This window comes from Thamnophis sirtalis, unplaced genomic scaffold (genome assembly GCF_051295495.1).
Source record: "Thamnophis sirtalis isolate CommonGarterSnake01/CBP01778 unplaced genomic scaffold, rThaSir2_p1.2 scaffold_8, whole genome shotgun sequence".
Classification (NCBI taxonomy): Eukaryota; Metazoa; Chordata; class Lepidosauria; order Squamata; family Natricidae; genus Thamnophis; species Thamnophis sirtalis.
The window spans coordinates 51,956,960-51,975,480 of NW_028261388.1; the positions used below are offsets into that span (position 1 = coordinate 51,956,960).

An 18,521-nucleotide genomic window follows, 5' to 3' on the forward strand; every position below is an offset into this window, starting at 1 on the left:
TGAGTCCCTGGCGGCGTAATGTGTTACTGATGGTAGCCTTTGTTACGTTGGTCCCAGCTCTGCAAGTCATTCACTAGGTCCCCTTGTGTGGTTCTGGGATTTTTGCTCACCGTTCTTGTGATCATTTCGACCCCACGGGTGAGATCTTGCATGGAGCCCAGGGGTGGGTTTCAACCGGTTCGCGGCGGTCCCTGCGAACCGGTTGGTCGCCGAACCCGGAAGTAAGTAACTTCCGGGAACGGCGAAGGGCACGCCCGCCCGCAGTCCTTACCCGGTTTTGACGAGTTCTGCGCTTCCACGCATGCGCAGGACGCATACAGCGCCTGCGCGATAGTCCAGGAGCAGCTGGAGCGTCGCGCAGACGCTAGTACGCATGCATGCACCGTGCACGTGCACGAGGACGCCGCTGGCCCCGTTCCAACCGAATCAGTTGGAACGGGGCGAGAAACCCACCCCTGATGGAGTCCCAGATTGAGGGAGATTATCAGTGGTCTTGTATGTCTTCCATTTTCTAATTATTGCTTCCATTGTTGATTTCTTCACACCAAACTGCTTGCCTATTGCAGATTCAGTCTTCCCAGCCTGGTGCAGGTCTACAATTTTGTTTCTGGTGTCCTTCGACAGCTCTTTGGTCTTCACCATAGTGGAGTTTGGAGTGTGACTGAGGTTGTGGATAAGTGTCTTTCATACAGCTAACAAATTCAAATAGGTGCCATTAATACAGGTAACGAGTGGAGGATAGAGGAGCCTCTTAAAGAAGTTACAGGTCTGTGAGAGCCAGAAATCTTGCTTGTTTGTAGGTGACCAAATACTTATTTTCCACCATAATTTGCAAAAAAAATTCTTTCCAAATCAGGCAATGTGACTGTCTGGATTTGTTTTCTCATTTTGTCTCTCATAGTTGAGGTCTACCTATGATGTCAATTACAGGCCTTTCTCATCTTTTTAAGTGGGAGAACTTGCACAATTGGTGGCTGACTAAATACTTTTTTGCCCCACTATATGAATTGGAGAGCAGTGAAGAAAAAAAAAAAAATGGAGAATTTCTCCAGCCATTCCAGAACTCTGCCAACTGCTCCATTCTCAAGCTTCCCTCCTTGCTTTGCCAGGGTCTATGAGCAGCGCCAAACTAATAAGAATTCTGGAAAAGTGCACAAGTAGTCCTTGTTTAGTGACTGTCAATGAAATGTTCATTATCAATATAGTTGCTAAGCAAACCACATAATAGAGTCTGGGAGGATCACTGGATGCTGCCATCTCATTCAGATAAAAGTTCTGTGCATCACCTTTATGCCCCAACCCTCTTTTTTCCCATTGGTAGGATGGATAGATTGCTAAACAAGCTATCTGTCAGCTGATATTTTCCCAGCACAGTTTTTCCCTAAGAAATGAAAAGGGCAAGAAAAAGCTCTTTCTTGTGGTGGATATGCTGCAAATCATACAGTAACCACGCATTGCATTTTAAAAGGGTTAGATATCAATTTATAGTGAAGCGCACACTCCCTGTAAATTCTGCAATAGATTAACAACGCTACAGTTGAGAGGAAAACTGACAGACAGAAAATGCGGGACGCTTTCCGGGCGCTAGGTGGCGTTCTTTCGTCCCCCTAACCAGGAAAACATCCGAGCGACCTGCTCCTCCTTCGGGACGGCCAATGACTCCAACGCGCAGACGCGAGCGCGGGAACCTGAATTAGTTTTGAGAAACAACTGGACCTCTGCTGATTCTTTTTGCAGGTATGACCGGGGTGGTGGGGTCGGGGGTGCTAAGAAACGGGCAGACCCGAAAGGCAAAACTCCGGGTCAGGAGCACGAAAGTACGGATCTCTCCCTTGTGCGGAGAAGGGGCGGGAAAGCGGCTTGGGCACAGTAGAAGGGAAACTCTAATACGGAAACTGTCACAAAGGGATGCGTTCCGGGTTTGTGGTAGGTTGGGGTAAAATTTTCCTTTTTTCTCTGGACAAAAGTGGGTGCGCTGTGTTTCTGGCCGAAGGTTAAGATGTAAGAAACCGAAAGTTTGTTTTAGATTAAGTAAGAGTCCCTTCCTAGCATATAGCGCAAGAAACTAGTTCTCCAGACTCAGATGATCGCTGCTGTTCTTTGTGGCTTATAAAAAAAGCAAGGTAATTAATTGACACGCAAGTAGCACTTGGCTCCAGGATTAAAGGAAGGGCTTAAAGAGGAAATGAATGAGTTGCCTGAAGAAGGGTTTGCTAATTTAGTTAAGAAGATAGCATCCTCGACAAAACCTGGATCCAGATCTTGACTCCCAGAAGCCTTCATAAACAAGTGGGAGAGCATTTTATTTGTGGGGTTTGTGAATCCTTTTCCCCTGCTCCCAATTCTAAAACTCCATGAATGATAACCAGCCTCAGTCATGAAGAGGGGTGGGAGGAAGGGTGGGAGGGTGTCTATACAAACTGCTGCGTCTCACCTTGCAGTGTGTGTATTGTAACCATAACTCTTGTGTGCCTTAGGGACATTCAGATAATGTACTGTAAGTTAAATGCTTTGAACACTTCTGAAGGAAAAGCATTTAAAGTGGGTTTTTTTTTTTTTTACAAACCCAGATTTGCTCTAGAGTCTTCCTTGAAGTTTCAGCAAACTTCTCTTGCTTTTCTCAGTAAAAGGTAAAGGATTTATACAATTTGAAGAGAAACCAGAGTTCCCATATTATTGTTTTTAATAATGTATTTATTTGTATGCTTTTATTATATACAATTTCGCTTTAATCTTATGTCTTCATTGTCATTGTCCTCCTTTTGAAGAATCTTAATTCTTAACAAAAGAAACATAATGGAATGTTCTCATTGAGGAAAGACAAATATGTGGGAAATGAGAGCATTCCTCTTACTTATCATAACATCTCTGTGGTTGCAACATTATCACTACATAACTAGCATACGGCACAATTCTTTGATATTTTTTCCATTGTTTATGCTAGTATTTTTGACAATGATAGATTTGTTTTGTGTTTAAGTTTAAAACCATCATAAATATAAGGACCAGCACAATGATAACCATGCATTGGGCAACACTAGTTTTCATCAAAATAAACTTATCTTCAAAACTTTTCGTCTGCTTTTTACAGAATGAAAGTAATTACTTGTGAAATTGCATGGCACAACAAAGAGCCAGTGTACAGCTTAGATTTCCAACATGGAACTGATGGTAAAATCAATAGACTGGCCTCAGCTGGAGTAGACACAACTGTTCGTGTGAGTTAAATATTGATGATGTTGCTATATTTTTACATGTTCTTTTGCAATTTGACAAGTGTTATTTATGGAGCTGGACAGTTTTATGTATATTTCCTTAAGGATTTAGAAGTTCAGCCTTTCAATGGTCAAAGAACAGCAAATATTTTATTTCTGTACATATTCAAATTGATCATGAAAATGTTAAAATGTTTTATCATAAAATTTTATATATAACATACTATTTTTCAACTATGTTATCATTGGGATTTTGGGGGAATTTTTAATGTTTTAGTTATTATATTTTTTCTTTGGATGTTGTATTTTTATAACCAGATATGGAAAGTAGAAAAAGGACCAGATGGGAAAGCAATTGTGGAATTCTTGTCCAATTTAGCTCGCCATATCAAAGCTGTGAATGTTGTACGTTTTGCTCCCAGTGGTGAAATTCTAGCTTCTGGTGGTGACGGTATGTATAAAGTTGGCGCTGAAATTTTAGTTTTAAATTTAACATTTAATAAGAAAATAAGTGTGTTTATTTTACATACTGTATTTATACCTATTTATGAATGAACAGGGGTGCAATGGCTCAGTGGTTAAAGATTCTGAGCTAGTCAGCTGGAAAGCTAACAACCCAGATTTGAGACCAGAGTGGCACACAACAGTGTGAGCTCCCATTGCTTTGCTTAGCTCCTGCCCAGCTAGCAGTTCAAAAGCCTGCAAATGCTTCAGTAGGAAGGCAACAGTATTCTGTGTACCTTGGTGCATAGTCATGCTGGCCATATAACCACAGAAAATATCTTGGACAATGCTGGCTCCCTCAGCTAAGTAATGGAGATAAGCACCACCCCCTCGAGTCGGAAATGACCTGGACCTTTATCTCTACCTTTATAAAGGAACAGCTCAATAGCATTTCTTGTAAAGCATTTCTTGTAAAGCATGGTTATTTTTCAAACTGAGAATCTTTTAAAAGACAAATTATACTTTTAACATTAAAAATAATATTATAAAGTTACCAGGTTATTTAGAGAAATGGAATTACAATAGTGGTAACAATGCCCGTATCTTAAATAACTACTAATAATCCTAATCTTATTCTTAAAAGGCATGTAATTTTTCCTATATTTCATAATTGTTGTATACAGCATTGAGCTGTGAAAAGAATTTTCTACTGCAATATTCACAGTACCATTGATGTAGTACCAGTACTAGGAGAAAATAAGATGTTTGAATGTTACACATCTCACAATTTAAACAAAAGACAAGAAACAACTAAAAAAAAACCCCAACTTTACACAGTATTAGTGCTTAGTGATGAATACTGCACAGTTCAGTCATGTACTGTATATTACACATTAAGTGCAGAAGGTTTTATTCCAGATAGATTGCAATTCTATCTATGCTTAACTCTAATTTTCTAGTGGCGAGCCTTATAGTAAAGAGCCAGAGTGGTGTTGTAATTAAGGCACCATGCTAGAAACCAGGAGACATGAATTCTAATCCTATCTTAGGCACAAAGGTGACCTTGGGCCAGCTATTCTCTCTCAGCGCTAGAAAGAAGGAAGGCAATGGCAAACCACTTCCAAAAAAAACCTTGCCAAGAAAACTTTGAGGATTTGTTCAGGCAGTTACCAAGAGTCAAAATCTAAACTGAAGGAACAAAAAGGAACAAAACAATGTAATATTATGTAATTATAAAATAATTGTTGAAGTTTTTTCAGTGAAATTAATCTTCACAGATGCAACAATTTTGTTATGGAAGTTGAATGACAACAAGGAGTTAGAAGCAGTTGTATTTCAAGATGATGAGAGTGATAACCAGCTGAACAAGGAAAACTGGACAGTAATCAAAACTTTAAGGTAGCTTTCTTAGCTTTAATTGAAATTTCACTGAATGAAATAGTATCTTGAACCAAGCTGCTAATATGACAAAATTGTAACAATATAAGATTGGCTTGCTTGTGTACTTCAGCTCTATTTTAATTGCTGGAATATTTACCAACATCATGCCCTTAATAACATACTTCCTCTTTATCAGTTTCTTTTTACTATGCTTCATTTAAGAGGTCACCTGGAAGATGTATATGACATTTGCTGGACTCCTGATGGAAATTATATGGCATCAGCCTCAGTTGACAACACAGCTATATTATGGGATGTCAGTAAAGGTAAATAATTGTTGAGACTCAAATTGCATGCCTATGAAATCTATAATAACCATGAACTCACATGCTTTGAATAAATGCATCAATACTATATATATTTATACATATTATTACAACCTCTTTCATCTTAATCCTAAAGGCAAATTGATGGGTCAGATAAAGTAGCATGCTAATAAATTTATTTGCCTAATGAATCAATAGAAAATTGGAAGAATTCAGGTGTTCATATATTGTATTTATATGCTGAGATGTTTACAAGGAAAATTAGGAAGTGTCTTTATCAATAATAGCAATGGGTCTACAATTTGGAAAATACTGTGATTCATAAACCCGTGTATCTTTTTAAAAAAATATCTGTTATACTTGTAAGAGCAAATATGGACTTTTAGGCCATAGAATGCTTGACAAGGCACTGTGTAATATATCTGAAACATGAAGCAGTTGTAGTGCATGGGATAGCTACTGTCCAACCTTTCCAAGGTTTTCTCCCTATAGTATGTGTCCTGAAGCCACTTTCACCAGCTCTTTCAGTTAATGAAATATCTGCTGCTAACATAAACATTTGTCAAAAGACAACCTTGGAAAGCACTGAAGCAGCCATTCCAAGCCTTCAAGTAGCTATACTTGAAGTTTTATATCTTCACTGTGAGAAAAACTAGAACAGTTAAATTACACATAAAATGTTTTGTCAAAGGATGCAGATCTAGTATCCATGACAAATAATATTAACTCAGACTTAAATATCTATGGAGATTCTCAGTCATCCAGGTCATGGTTGTCCCAAAGGTGCTTTCCCCCCCCCAAATCAGAGCTGAAGAAGCTTCTTGGATGAGAAGCGAAACATCTTCAAAGAAAAACCAGAAAGTCCAGTTGCCTCTTGAAAAAAGAGCAGCCTTGGATCAGACTTAAATAGATTTATAAGTGGATTGAATCAAAGGTGGTATTCAGCAGGTTCTGACCAGTTCTGGAGAAATTTTGAGTAGTTTGGAGAACTGATAAATACCACCTCTAACTGGTCCCGCCCCCATCTATTGTCTGACTCCCGAGTCCCAGCTGATCGGGAGGAAATGGGGATTTTGTAGTAACCTTCCCCTGGAGTGAACCTTCCCCTGGAGTGGGGTGGGAATGGAAATTTTACAGTATCCTTCCCTGTCACACCCACCAAGCCATGCCCGCCAAGCCACATCCACAGAACCGGTAGTAAAAAAAAAATTTCAATCCCACCACTGGATTGAATGCTAATGATATGATACACCATTACATCATTATAGAAAAGAATATTCCTAGCTAAAAGATTTCAGAATACATTAAAAGGGGCCATTTATTCATGGTTTCCTTTCTTCCCTTTAAAATTGTATTTTGTAACTCTTTATTTGTAACTCTTCCTGGATATTAGAGTTAATAATATTAAATTTGCAACCAAAGAACATTTCAAAATTATTAGATTGCTGACTCTCCTCTTTAAAACAATAATGTGCAATTGAATTGCTTATGATAAAAATATCTATATTTTATAAATTTTTATGCCTTTATCAAAATACTATCTTTCTGTATCATTAAAGAGGATGTTTAAATTGATTTTAACTGTATGAAACTGTAGTTGTTTGTTGTACATATTTTTTCTAATTATTGCTTTCTAGAATGGAAAGAAAAAGTATAGACTTGTAAAAATTTGTCTCATTGTTTTGAAAATTAACTGTTGTTTCTAGGGCAAAAGGTTTCTATTTTTAATGAACACAAAAGTTATGTGCAAGGAGTTACATGGGACCCTGTGGGACAGTATATTGCGACTCTTAGTTGTGATAGGTAAGTTTTTACTGATTGGAATGTGAGATTGTTATTTTTACTAATTCTATCTATATTGTTTAAAAGGGTTTACAACATTTAGGCAATATATCTAATGGTCCATAGGAAGACAGGCTAGGGACCACATAATTTTTTGTTTTATGTGCTGCTAAATTTTTTTCTGATATTAAAAAATTTTTTTACATGAAAGCATAGTGTGATGGAGCTGTGGGTCAGAAGAATGTAAAGCTTCTCTCCCCCCCATTGTTCTAGGTTACCCAGCTCTATAAATGGTCTCAGGTTGCTTTATAGTGAGAAACAATTTCTCACAAAGCAAAAATTGCCAGAGAGGCAAAGATACAAGGAACCTTCCTTTCCTGTTCAATCATATCATAAACTATAAGACCTGAGCCTGCAATGCAGCAGTTTATACTCCTTTTAGGAAATAAATGTTGATTTGATTGGACAGTTGCAGCCAGGCCTTGCACACCCCAACACCTGCCTCACCTTGCCAGCCCACTTCTGTGGCCGCTTGCGCATGTCGCTCCCGGCCTCCATTTCACCATCAGAGGCACCGTCAGAACTTGTTTCTCGGATGCAGAGCCTTTTCCTGAATGCCTCTGACAGCGAAATGGAGGCCAGGGGACTTTGCACACATCAATCCGGAGCCCGTTTTTCGGCTGCAGAGGCCTTTCCTGAAGGCTTCTGTCACCGAAATGAGGCTGAGGGGGCTCCATGCGCATCAATCCGGAGCCGGTTTCTTGGCTGCAGATGCCTTTCTAAAGGCTTCTGATGGCGAAACAGAGTCTGGGGGAGCCATGCATGAGCAGCAGCAAGCAGCCGCAGAAGAAGTGGGCTGTCAGTGGCCACAGAGGCTCCTGCTGGTCGGGGCTGTTGAAGCCGCTGCCACGAGATGAGGTAGTGGAAGACGTGCCTCTTTTGGAAATAAAAAAAAAAAGAAATACGACCAGGTCTTATTTTCAGAGAAAATAGTCAGTAGACTAGTGCTATGTTTATGCTTCTGCATATCCTTCCAAATTAAACCCAAATCAATGCACAAGTGTAATTCTAAAAAAATGAAATTAATGCAGGTGTTTTTTCCAGAATAGCTTTAGAGTGCAGGGGTTTTTTTTATCACCATGCAGTCAGTTCAATGTTTGTAATTAATACTTTCCTTTTATGTAGGATACTGAGAGTGTATAACACGCAAACCAAGAGAGTGGCATTCAATGTTACTAAAATGTCATCAGGAGGAGGATCTGAAGGAGAGGTCAGAATTAATTAAAATTCTTTCTAGCTGTAGTTCTGAAATATGAAACATATTTAAATATTTCACTAATATGTGATAACATATGATAAATATCAATGTATTTAAACTCTTTATCACTGAAAATATACACTGGAGATTAAGAGAGCAGAAGTGAGGAGAACAAATACAAGTTTTCAAAGACTAGGTCTATTTTTTATCTTCTATGCTACATTGTCCTCATTTCAGATAGTAATATATTTTTCCAGTCCCCCACCAATGGGCCGGCACTGGTCCGCAGCATGCCAGCAACTGGGCCACTCAAACAAGTGAAGCCCCATCTGCAGTATGTAGCCACATCTGTGGGATGCAGGCAGCATGCAAAACCACACCCCCTCCAGTCCGCAGAAAAACCTTTCTCCATGGAACCGGTCCCTGATGCCCAAAAGGTTGAGGGCCACTGTTCTAAACCATTCCAGCTAGGCAATGATGTGGGGAGAGAACCCCAAGCTGTTTTGAATGAATTCACATTCCTGGATCCTGGCAGATTACATCTCAAGGTGCTAAAGGAACTGGTGAATGTTGTCTTAGTACCACTGAGGGTAATCTTGGAATGCAGGGGATTTGCAGAAAATTGGTGGTGAACTGATATTGTAATCTTTTTTAAAGGGCAAAAAAATTGACCCAAAAAGCTGCAGATCAATAAATTTGACATCAATTCTATAGCTGGGAATATAAGTGCAGTTATATTGGTGCATTTAATTTTGTGAATAGCAAGATTTGCCAGCAGCCATCTTGTGAAACATATCCCAGAATTGGTAAAATGGATTTGCTTCATTTTGAAATATTTTAATAAATGCAATTATCCACTGAACTAAATCAACTTAAAAAATACCCAAAATAGGAAGTTTAAACATCGAACAAGTTCTAAATCAGATTGTTTTTATATTTGTTGCTTATTATATTTGTACCTTGCTTTCCTATCTGACAAGGCAAATCCATAGATTAAGTAAGCATAAATAAAAAATGCATAGATACATGTAAAAAACAATAGAATTACTTTAAAATAACTTTAAATTACTTTAAAATAAAATTAAAAAAAACAGAATTACTTTATCATTGTCAAAAAAAATTCAGGTGAAAAGCTATAGAATGTTTCATGATGACAGCATGAAGTCCTTTTTCCGGAGACTGACTTTCACTCCTGATGGTTCTCTACTTCTTGTTCCTGGTAGGCAGTTTTACTTTCGTTATTTTGTAGAGCTCAGTAGAAGATATGGGTCTCTGAGCTTTTGGGGGGAAAAATAGCTTCACCTTAGCATGTAATGTGAGGCATGTTGATGTTTATTGTTGTTTTGATTACTCTAAATCAAGCATGACTTTCGTTGTCAAGGCGTGCATTCCAAATGATAAAATATTTTTGAGAGATTGGGTTTTGCTCTTAAATTGCTCAACTCCCAAATACACAAACAAGTATTTACATTCCTTTTGAGTTCAAATGGGAATGCTTATATTGTGGGGGTTTTTAACTGTAGATTTTTAACGTACACCACTCAAAGTTACTGTCTGTGAGTTGAGTTGATTGGTCGGATGGATTGAAGGATGGATGGATGGATAGATTGATAGATAGATAAGTAGCCTGAGAAACTTGATAATAAATCCTAGATTAGATCCAACTCACACAGTGGTATTTGTAAAAATTAAACTAGGGGAAATCTCTGTATGTGATGCCTATATTTTGTCAAAGAATTATGCTCCAAATCTACATTCCTTAAGTCACCATTAAATATTTACTATACTGGGAATATCATCACAAATTTTATCAAGTTACCTTTCCAAATTAAATCGCACTTTTTTACTTTTGTTTTAATGAAAAGCAGAATCTATAGGAAATCTATAACTCAAAAAATAAGACTTGAATTCATAGCTTATAAAGGCTGAACCTTATGCAAAATATCTTGTTTTTCCATTTTCCTCACCTGTTTTTCTAAAGCGTAAGCATGTGGCCAGCTTAAGACCAGAATAATGACTCAGTTTTATTGCATTGTTGTTGGGTTCTTTTTTAAAAAGTTTATTAAACATGTGCCACCCATCTTGCTAAAGGTGACCCTAGGCAACTTAAAAGGATCTTAACTTCTTTAACTGGGTCTTTAACTACAATTTTTGCCAATATCAAATTATTGTCTAAACTAATTACGGTAGATTTCTTTAACTTATAATTCTACTTCAATCCAAAAGCAAAAACATTTTAAAGCAAAGTCAACTACTAAATGTAATAATTATAAATGTAATTAAATTATATGTGTACATTTAATAACTATTCCAAAAGATATACAAAAAATGATGTTACATATAGTTTCATGTTTGAACAAAAGTGTTCCATAAATTTCTGCTGTACTTGGAATCAGGAATATGGCTGTTCCTTTGCATCTTTTAAAAAGAACATTTTCTATTGCTATCATCTCCTGTAAATGTTATTCTGTTGTAGCAATGAATTATGAATGAATTGCTTTCATGTTGAATGTTTTCTTAATAATGTGCCTCTAGTTAACTTCTTTTAATTTGTCCTAATAGTAAGATGTGCATTTCCAACTGTTGCCATGTGTTATAAACCATTTTAAGTATAATGTGAATATATACAAGTGATTTCATATTACAAATTAGATTCTTTTCAATAATACAGTAATGCAAAACTTCATTATGGGCCATGTACATTTGTAGTAAATATAAACAAAGAAGTTGTTTAAATTGGCAATGTTGATTGCATTATGCAACCTTGTCCTTAATTGTAAAACTGACATTTTGGCATTGTTTTCATATTCTCTCAGCAGGCTGTGTGGAATCAGGTGAAAATGTAATGAACACTACTTATGTCTTCTCCAGAAAAAATCTGAGAAGGTGAGGGTATTAATTAATTCCATATTTATGTAAATATGAAATGCATTTTGTAATTTCCATTTTTATTTTTAAAACTTGCTGTTATTTTTTTAGACCCATTGCTCATCTACCTTGTCCTGGGAAGGCAACATTAGCTGTTCGTTGCTGCCCTGTCTACTTTGAATTGAGATCTGCATGTAACAAAGGTATTTTGAACCTGTTAGATAAGAGTTTATATTGTAGGTTTATTAAAAATAAATTAAATATAATTAAACTAGTGACTATTCTGTTCTACATCTTCCTAATTTTTATAACAAACATTTTTGGTTATTATAGAAGAAAGGTCCCAAAAGATTGGTCTAACAAATCTTCCTTATCGGTTGGTTTTTGCTGTTGCTTCAGAGGATTCTGTGCTCTTCTATGATACACAGCAAACTTTTCCTTTTGGTTATGTATCTAACATACATTACCATACTCTCAGTGACATTTCATGGTAAGTAATTTGATATCTTCTAGAAATATTGACTTTCTCCAATCACTAATCACTAGTAAAATCTGTCTTAATTTGCATACTTATACTATTGAGTTTCTTATAACCTGTCTTCCAAATGAACAACAAGAAAAATATCTAATTTCACAGTTTGATAAAGTGTTGTTTAATATTGGCAAAATTGCATGCATGTATAAGAGAAAGACAAACATAACTTACTACTTTTGCAAATAGTTTGTTCTTAGGCAGAATAAAAAATGTTAGTATGGCTTCAGGATGACTTCAGGACCCCAACCCCTAGTCCGCTGTCCAGTGCCGGGCTGCAGCCGGTTCAGAACTGAGCTGGTAGGCGAGTGTGCGCACACATGCACAAAGCTCCATTTGTGAAAGGAGTGTGAGTGCACATGCACAAAACCATCCCCCCAATCTGCTGCTGCCAGTCCACTGAGCCAGAAATGTTGGGAATCACTGTCTTAAACAACATATATAACTGAAAAAAGGTAACATTAATTTGTGATCCTCAGGTTCCCTACTATGTCAAATCAGTGTTGCCAACTCCAGCTTAACGGTATATTGACAGTTTTCTTCCATCCCAAAATGCACGTACACACACATACGCATGTACACTTATATCTTCCTCCTTCTTTGTCAGAAATGACATTTTGGAAAAGGACACAATTGGTACAAAAATATTGAATTAATAACTATTCAGGTTGGCTGCCTGTTAAATATATTCTATTTATAAATGGATGTCTATCTATAGATATATTCTATTTTGCATACAAAAATGAGAACACACAAGCACTGAAACATGGATGTTTTCCTTCAGTGGTGGGTTCATACAGGTTTGGCTGAACTGGTAATGGTTTGGCAGCCTGGGTCGCTGGAACCGGCAGCAACCCAAGCCTGCCATGCTCCCGAACTGGTTCTCCTGGCAGCGCACATGCACAGAAGCATTTTTATTCAAGTGTGCACGGGCGGGCGCACAAGCGAACCAGTAGTAGAGCCTGCTGGAACCCACCCCAGTTTTCCTTCCCTCCTTTCAGCACTTAGCTACAAATATCAATTAAATTCAATTAATTTTTCAGAGTTTTATGTGTATATTTTTGTCACATGAAAGTAATCAGTATTGAGTTTTTATCCACTTATTTCTCATAAATAAATGCCAGGTCCAGTGATGGATCATTTCTTGCTATTTCTTCTACGGATGGATATTGCTCTTTTGTCACATTTGAAGAAGGTGAACTTGGAATCCCACTGAAAAATAAGCCAGCCATTAATATCAAAACACCTAGCACAGCAGAAAAGAAAATTAAAAAGGGTCAGTCACCAAGTGTCGTCTCTCCAGTTTCAAAACCAGTGGATGGCAGTCTTAATAAGTCTGGAGAACCATCAACTGCATGCCAGACTCCAACCAATAGTAAAGACTTGCACTGCACACCTGTTGCAGTTAAAAACATCTCCATGTCATCTTCTGAAGATAAAAAAACTGTGCAGGCATCAATTCACACAACAAAAGTAAACCAACCCAGGAGGATTACATTGAATACTCTACAAGCATGGAGTAAGTCACCAAGGTAAGCTTAACATTATAAATGTGGAATCAAGAAATAAACAGGAATGATAGCTCTAAGGTGGTCTTCAGAATATGAATTGTTTTCGCAAATTGATGCTGGGGTTAAGAGGCAAAGGCATCGCCATGGAAGTTTTCTTGTGGTAGCAATAACTACTAAGCTGCTGCCTAAGACCGGGAGGGAAGATCAGGATGCGTAGTCAGAGACAACTTCAGGAAGGGGAAAGTTAATATCTGTACTGTTGCCATTTACAGACTCCACCATGCCACTGCCCTAATGGAGCCTTTGTGTAGAATGGGTCACAGAACTAAGTCTTAAGAGTGGAATCCAGAAGAGTCAGGAGAAACAAGAAGAAAGGGGAAGGGAAGTTGGAGGAGAAATGCATTATTAAAGAAAGCAGGCAGGAGGAAAACATACTTGCATATCTTCTAATGTGCCATGCTTTTGTTCTTGTTCTTAGGAGAGTTGCACTGATTCCTCTAAAAGAAGCTACTCCAGATACTTCCAGAAATGCAATTCAGCATGGTAAAATACTTTATTGTTGATAATATATTGAGAGGTTGTTGTAAAATGATTACTAACTAAATTGACTTTATTGGTCATATGTTGATGCTGCTCGTTCTGGTTGAACAACCCATGCAGGGATAGCATTATAAAGAATATATACATTATCAGTCCAGGTTTTTAACATACACACTAAAACCTTTACTGAATTCTTCAATATTTCAGAGAGACCATCACCACCCGAAGACCAGTTACAAAATCCACCATCACCTAAGCGACTAAGAATGGATGAAACTCTGTAATTGGATTTCCTGAAAATGAAAATAAAATATAAATCCATTGAAATGCTTTACTACAGTGGGACCTTTTTCTACAACATAGTTGCCATACCCTGTGAAAGAGATTTACTCAGAGTGACATTTGCATAAAACATGACTTTGTGGTGAGGAAGAAAATGCATTAGCATTTTTTAGACATTTCAAGCAAAGTATTGGCTATATGATAGACCAGTAAGAGTTCGCAGATTATGTGAGAAAGGCATAATTGTTATGTTTTCTTGGCTCTATATCTGGTAGAGAAATCATTGTTTTACAATTGGCATTTACTTAATTATTTATCTTTACAAGCTAATTGGCACAGTATAAGATTTGCATAAATTCCTTCTCTGTTTCAAATCTGTAGGATGGGCAGTTGGCTATTTAACTGCCCTACTTTAGTTAAATGGAATTGTCAATAAATCTGAACGTTTTACTTACACACCAAGTAAATGTACCAGAGATTAGAAGTTGGGTTTAAATTTAAAAGCTTACACTACTTAATTTTCTACATTAATTGTATCCGAGCTCATTAAAAAGAAGTCTTCAAATGTCTACGTGATATAAATTTGTTTATGTGTGGGCAATGGGTACATTGTTTTAAAAAGTACTGGATTTGTAATTTTAAAGATTATGTTGTAAGAAAACTAATATTTAACATTAACATTCACACTTTTATGTGTATCCCCTGGTGTTCCTTTTAGTTCCTTTTGCTTTTAAAAAAAATGTTATCTCTGGTTTAATAAAAAAAACAAAACAAGATGGTATGAGGAATCATGAAAAATAAAAGTCAACTTTCATTGAAAAATTAATGGAGATGTACAATATAATATTCAAATATATTGTGTTGCTGACCAAATTCATATTTAAATGTTAAGGTTAATTCATAAGAAAGAATGTGAATTATTTTGCACCCAATTTCTGAAGGGCTGAACTATATTGTGACAAAAATATAGCAAAGTAGAGTTGTGCTCTTTAAGAGGCAAGCCTGCAATTCCATGTCTACTGGTATAAAAATAAGTCACATGAAGCTTCAGGACTTTTGCTTCCATGTAACTGTTCATAGCTATTTTCTGCTTCACACAAAGGCCAAGAGTCATTCAAGCTGAATGCAACTAATTATGTGTGATCACAACACTAGGGCAAGTTTTTCATACTATCATAGCTGCTTTTCCCTGCTCATGTAAACTCCAAGGAGATGAAATATAAAAATGAAGTAGTGACTACATGGATTCAGTTTGAAGAAACATCATCCCTATTTCACTTCTTGTAATACTGAAGGATCAGTTTTTGCAAGCAAATTTGTGAAAGTTACATTTATTAACTAAATTGGGAATATAGGATGTAGCTACAAATTATTTGGACTAAGAACATGAATATAAATTAAGATGCATGTATCAATCTAAAGGCTCTACAATATTGATAAATACTTCAAATATTTAAAAATGTACATATATATAAGCTCTCTCCAAGTTCTTTTCTTTAACTTTAATAACAGTATAATAGAAAAAGTATAGTGACATAGTATTCTCTCCTAATATAATGTCTTCTTAGAATATATTTTATGTGTGCTTATCATAAGTTAAAACAAGTAAAAGTATGTCTGGCATGTGCTGTGTAATATAGAGTGGAAAATAGAATAACAATAACAGAGTTGGAAGGGATCTTGAAGGTCATCTAGTTTAACCCCTTGCTCAAGTAGAAGACTTTGTACCATTTTAGACAAATGGTTGTCCAATCTCTTTTTGAAGGCCTCCAGTGAAGCTGTTCCACTGATTAATTTTTCTCACTGTCATGGAATTCCCCTTAATTCTAGATTGGATCTCTGTTTAATAATCTTCCATCCGTTGCTTCTTGTCCTGCCCGCGGGTACTTTGGAGTACAGGTGTGGATAAAAATCTTAGACCTGAAGCTTTGTAGTAATACCATTTTGTTTAGATTTCTACTGAATCTACGATGAATTGAATGTTGTTGTTTTTTAAAAAAAACACTTTTTAATGTAATTGTCTTATTTTATACTTAAGCTAACTCTGGATCGTGTCTGGATCAGTACGAAAAGAAGATAATAATTTTTATCAGTTTTTCTTCTTTCTGAGATCTCCATGCTATCTCGAAAGAATCATCCCTCCTTCAATCCTCTAGAACAGCTTCAAAATTATAGAGGAAACAAAAGGAATTCTGAAAATACACTTTCATGTTAAATATTAAAATAAATGCATTAAGGGGTTACCCAAATTAAGTAGCTCTAATTAGGTTAATATTTCCTAAGCTATAAAAATGAAGCAAAAGTAATACTTTACTGAATTATACTTCATTAACATTTAAATTGGTGAGTTTTGATAATTTAAATCAATTCATATTATTTTATCAGGCTCATTCCCAATATGAATTTCACTAGAAATCATTTTAGCTATTTAAACTGCCATGTGGAAATGAAAATTGCCTTAGAATATTAATAGAATACAGCCCTTCTGCTTGCATGGTGGGTGGGTGTAAATAATATTTGTTGTCAAAATTATAGGAAATGTGTAGTGTTAGCCTAGCTTAGATTCTTTTTAAAAAAAATTCAGATGCTGTATACCAGCAGCATAGTGTCATACATGATTTGGCCACTTGATGTCACTGTTTTATAGTGTTTCACAACAGTTTATTCTGGAGAACTAGAGTTTGTAGGTGTATTCCTTTAGAAGGAGAAAAGCAAATATAACATTACCTTTTCATCATCATTCATGCTAATAACCTATTTCAACAACATCTGAAATATGTAATAGTAGGTATAGGATTTCTAGCATATGAACCTGTAGATAAGAAACAGTTTTATTCCTTAAATAATGAATTTTGTATAACTATAATGTTGCATTGTCGTTATACAAATGCCTAACATTGCATGACATATAGGAAACCAATACAAAAAACAACTATTACACATCTTTGCTTTCTTTGTCTACATATCTTAGAATCAGACACACACATACACACGTCCAAATATCCTGTAAGTATACAATGAAGTACAAACAATAGATTTTCCATTTACATGATCAAAATACTTAGTATGAGACTTCTTTGAATGATCACTGCTAGAATAGCAACACATCTGGGTCTTGTTGCACCAAATGTGCCTTCTTACACGGTTCCACAGTCTGGAAGTCCTGTGCTCAGCAGCCTGTCTCTGAAATCACAAACCATTTTTTGTAAATATTTGCAGTCTTTCTCCAGGAAAAGACTTATTCTAATTTCAAGCTTCAAAGCATCCTTTTTTAAAATTGCATTAATTATATAAAAAGTAACATAGTACTAAACAGAATATGGAAATTATAGTACATTGATAACACCACAAACAATAGATGTAATAATGCAATTTGTATGAATATATACAAACATAGTTAGAGAAACACTGACAGCAACATACACACAAGAGAAGTCTCACAGAATTCATACATAGTCATTTAACCTGTAACCATTGTAAGAAGCAGATGCTTGCGAAGGACTGTGATTTGACTTGTAAGCCATTGGTGGTCTGGAGGATGGAGCTAATCTTGTACTTCTTGATTGTTGTTGGGAATGTATGTCATTCTCCACATGCTGACATGAAGCACACAAGATTGTTCCACCAATTATACTCAGTGAAGCGCACACAAAGCCAACGTAAAGCGCATGCCCGATCTCGTATTTCATCCCATTGGGCAACATTGGGTTGTAGAAATTAGTCACCACATCATTTGTTGTCCAAGAAACAGGGATGAGACACACAATTCCAGCCAGTATGAACAGGATTCCACCTAGGACAGCAAAGATATTTTTGGTGGAGGACCCTTTGGCACATTGGGTACACTTCATGCCAATAACAGCAATTACACAGGCCAGAGTTGAAAGAAGGCAAGATATCACCATCATGGCCTGGGCTACTTGAAGGTCACGAGGCAAAGCGAGCGGTGAATAGTGGAACTGACATTGGGAGATCCCAGTACTGTGCCAAACGCATTCCATCCAGAGGCCCTTCAGGTATGCCACAGCTGTGATGATATTGGTTCCCACATGAGCACTGTTCCACCAGTGAGGCAGGATGGTCGCAGTGATGGTTCCAGCTAAGCCAAGAAGACTCAAGAAAAATCCCAGCAGCTGAAATGTCATGCTTTCCATTTCAGTGTCTACTGTACCATAACAATTCGATTGGGAATTCTGCTGAGGATTCTTCTGAAAATCACCCTTTCCTGGTACATATATGGCAATTTTGCTTTGACACCTCCCAAATGCCTAATAAAGAATAATTGCAGAAGTTAAACATTACAGGAGTGTATTTCCCAGTGACCAATAACATGCATTCCAAGGTATAAAGTGTGATGATTAGCATATTTCACTGACTTTAATG

General features: G+C 36.7%; 2 protein-coding genes across 3 annotated transcripts; one reads left to right on the top strand and one right to left on the bottom strand.

Annotated features, from left to right (window-relative positions):
• The first annotated feature begins 1,661 nt into the window (after nt 1-1,661).
• CHAF1B (chromatin assembly factor 1 subunit B) lies at nt 1,662-14,912 on the top strand. 2 transcript variants are annotated; one of them, XM_014067126.2, is made up of 14 exons: nt 1,662-1,737; nt 3,092-3,218; nt 3,534-3,666; nt 4,937-5,057; nt 5,262-5,365; nt 7,072-7,168; nt 8,333-8,417; nt 9,531-9,624; nt 11,222-11,291; nt 11,385-11,476; nt 11,607-11,763; nt 12,930-13,337; nt 13,795-13,859; nt 14,064-14,912. In XM_014067126.2, the coding sequence occupies exons 2-14, from the start codon at nt 3,093-3,095 to the stop codon at nt 14,138-14,140; spliced, it is 1,629 nt and encodes a 542-aa protein (XP_013922601.2). In that variant the 5' UTR covers nt 1,662-1,737; nt 3,092; the 3' UTR covers nt 14,141-14,912. The 2 variants fall into 2 exon arrangements, with proteins under 2 accessions (XP_013922601.2, XP_087577772.1); XM_087721646.1 differs by lacking the exon at nt 1,662-1,737 and adding an exon at nt 2,574-2,630.
• A 1,104-nt stretch (nt 14,913-16,016) lies between these two features.
• On the bottom strand, nt 16,017-18,292 carry CLDN14 (claudin 14). Its single transcript, XM_014067131.2, has one exon. It carries the CDS (start codon nt 18,290-18,292, stop codon nt 17,585-17,587), a length of 708 nt encoding a protein of 235 aa, XP_013922606.2. The 3' UTR covers nt 16,017-17,584.
• Between the last annotated feature and the right edge of the window lie 229 nt (nt 18,293-18,521).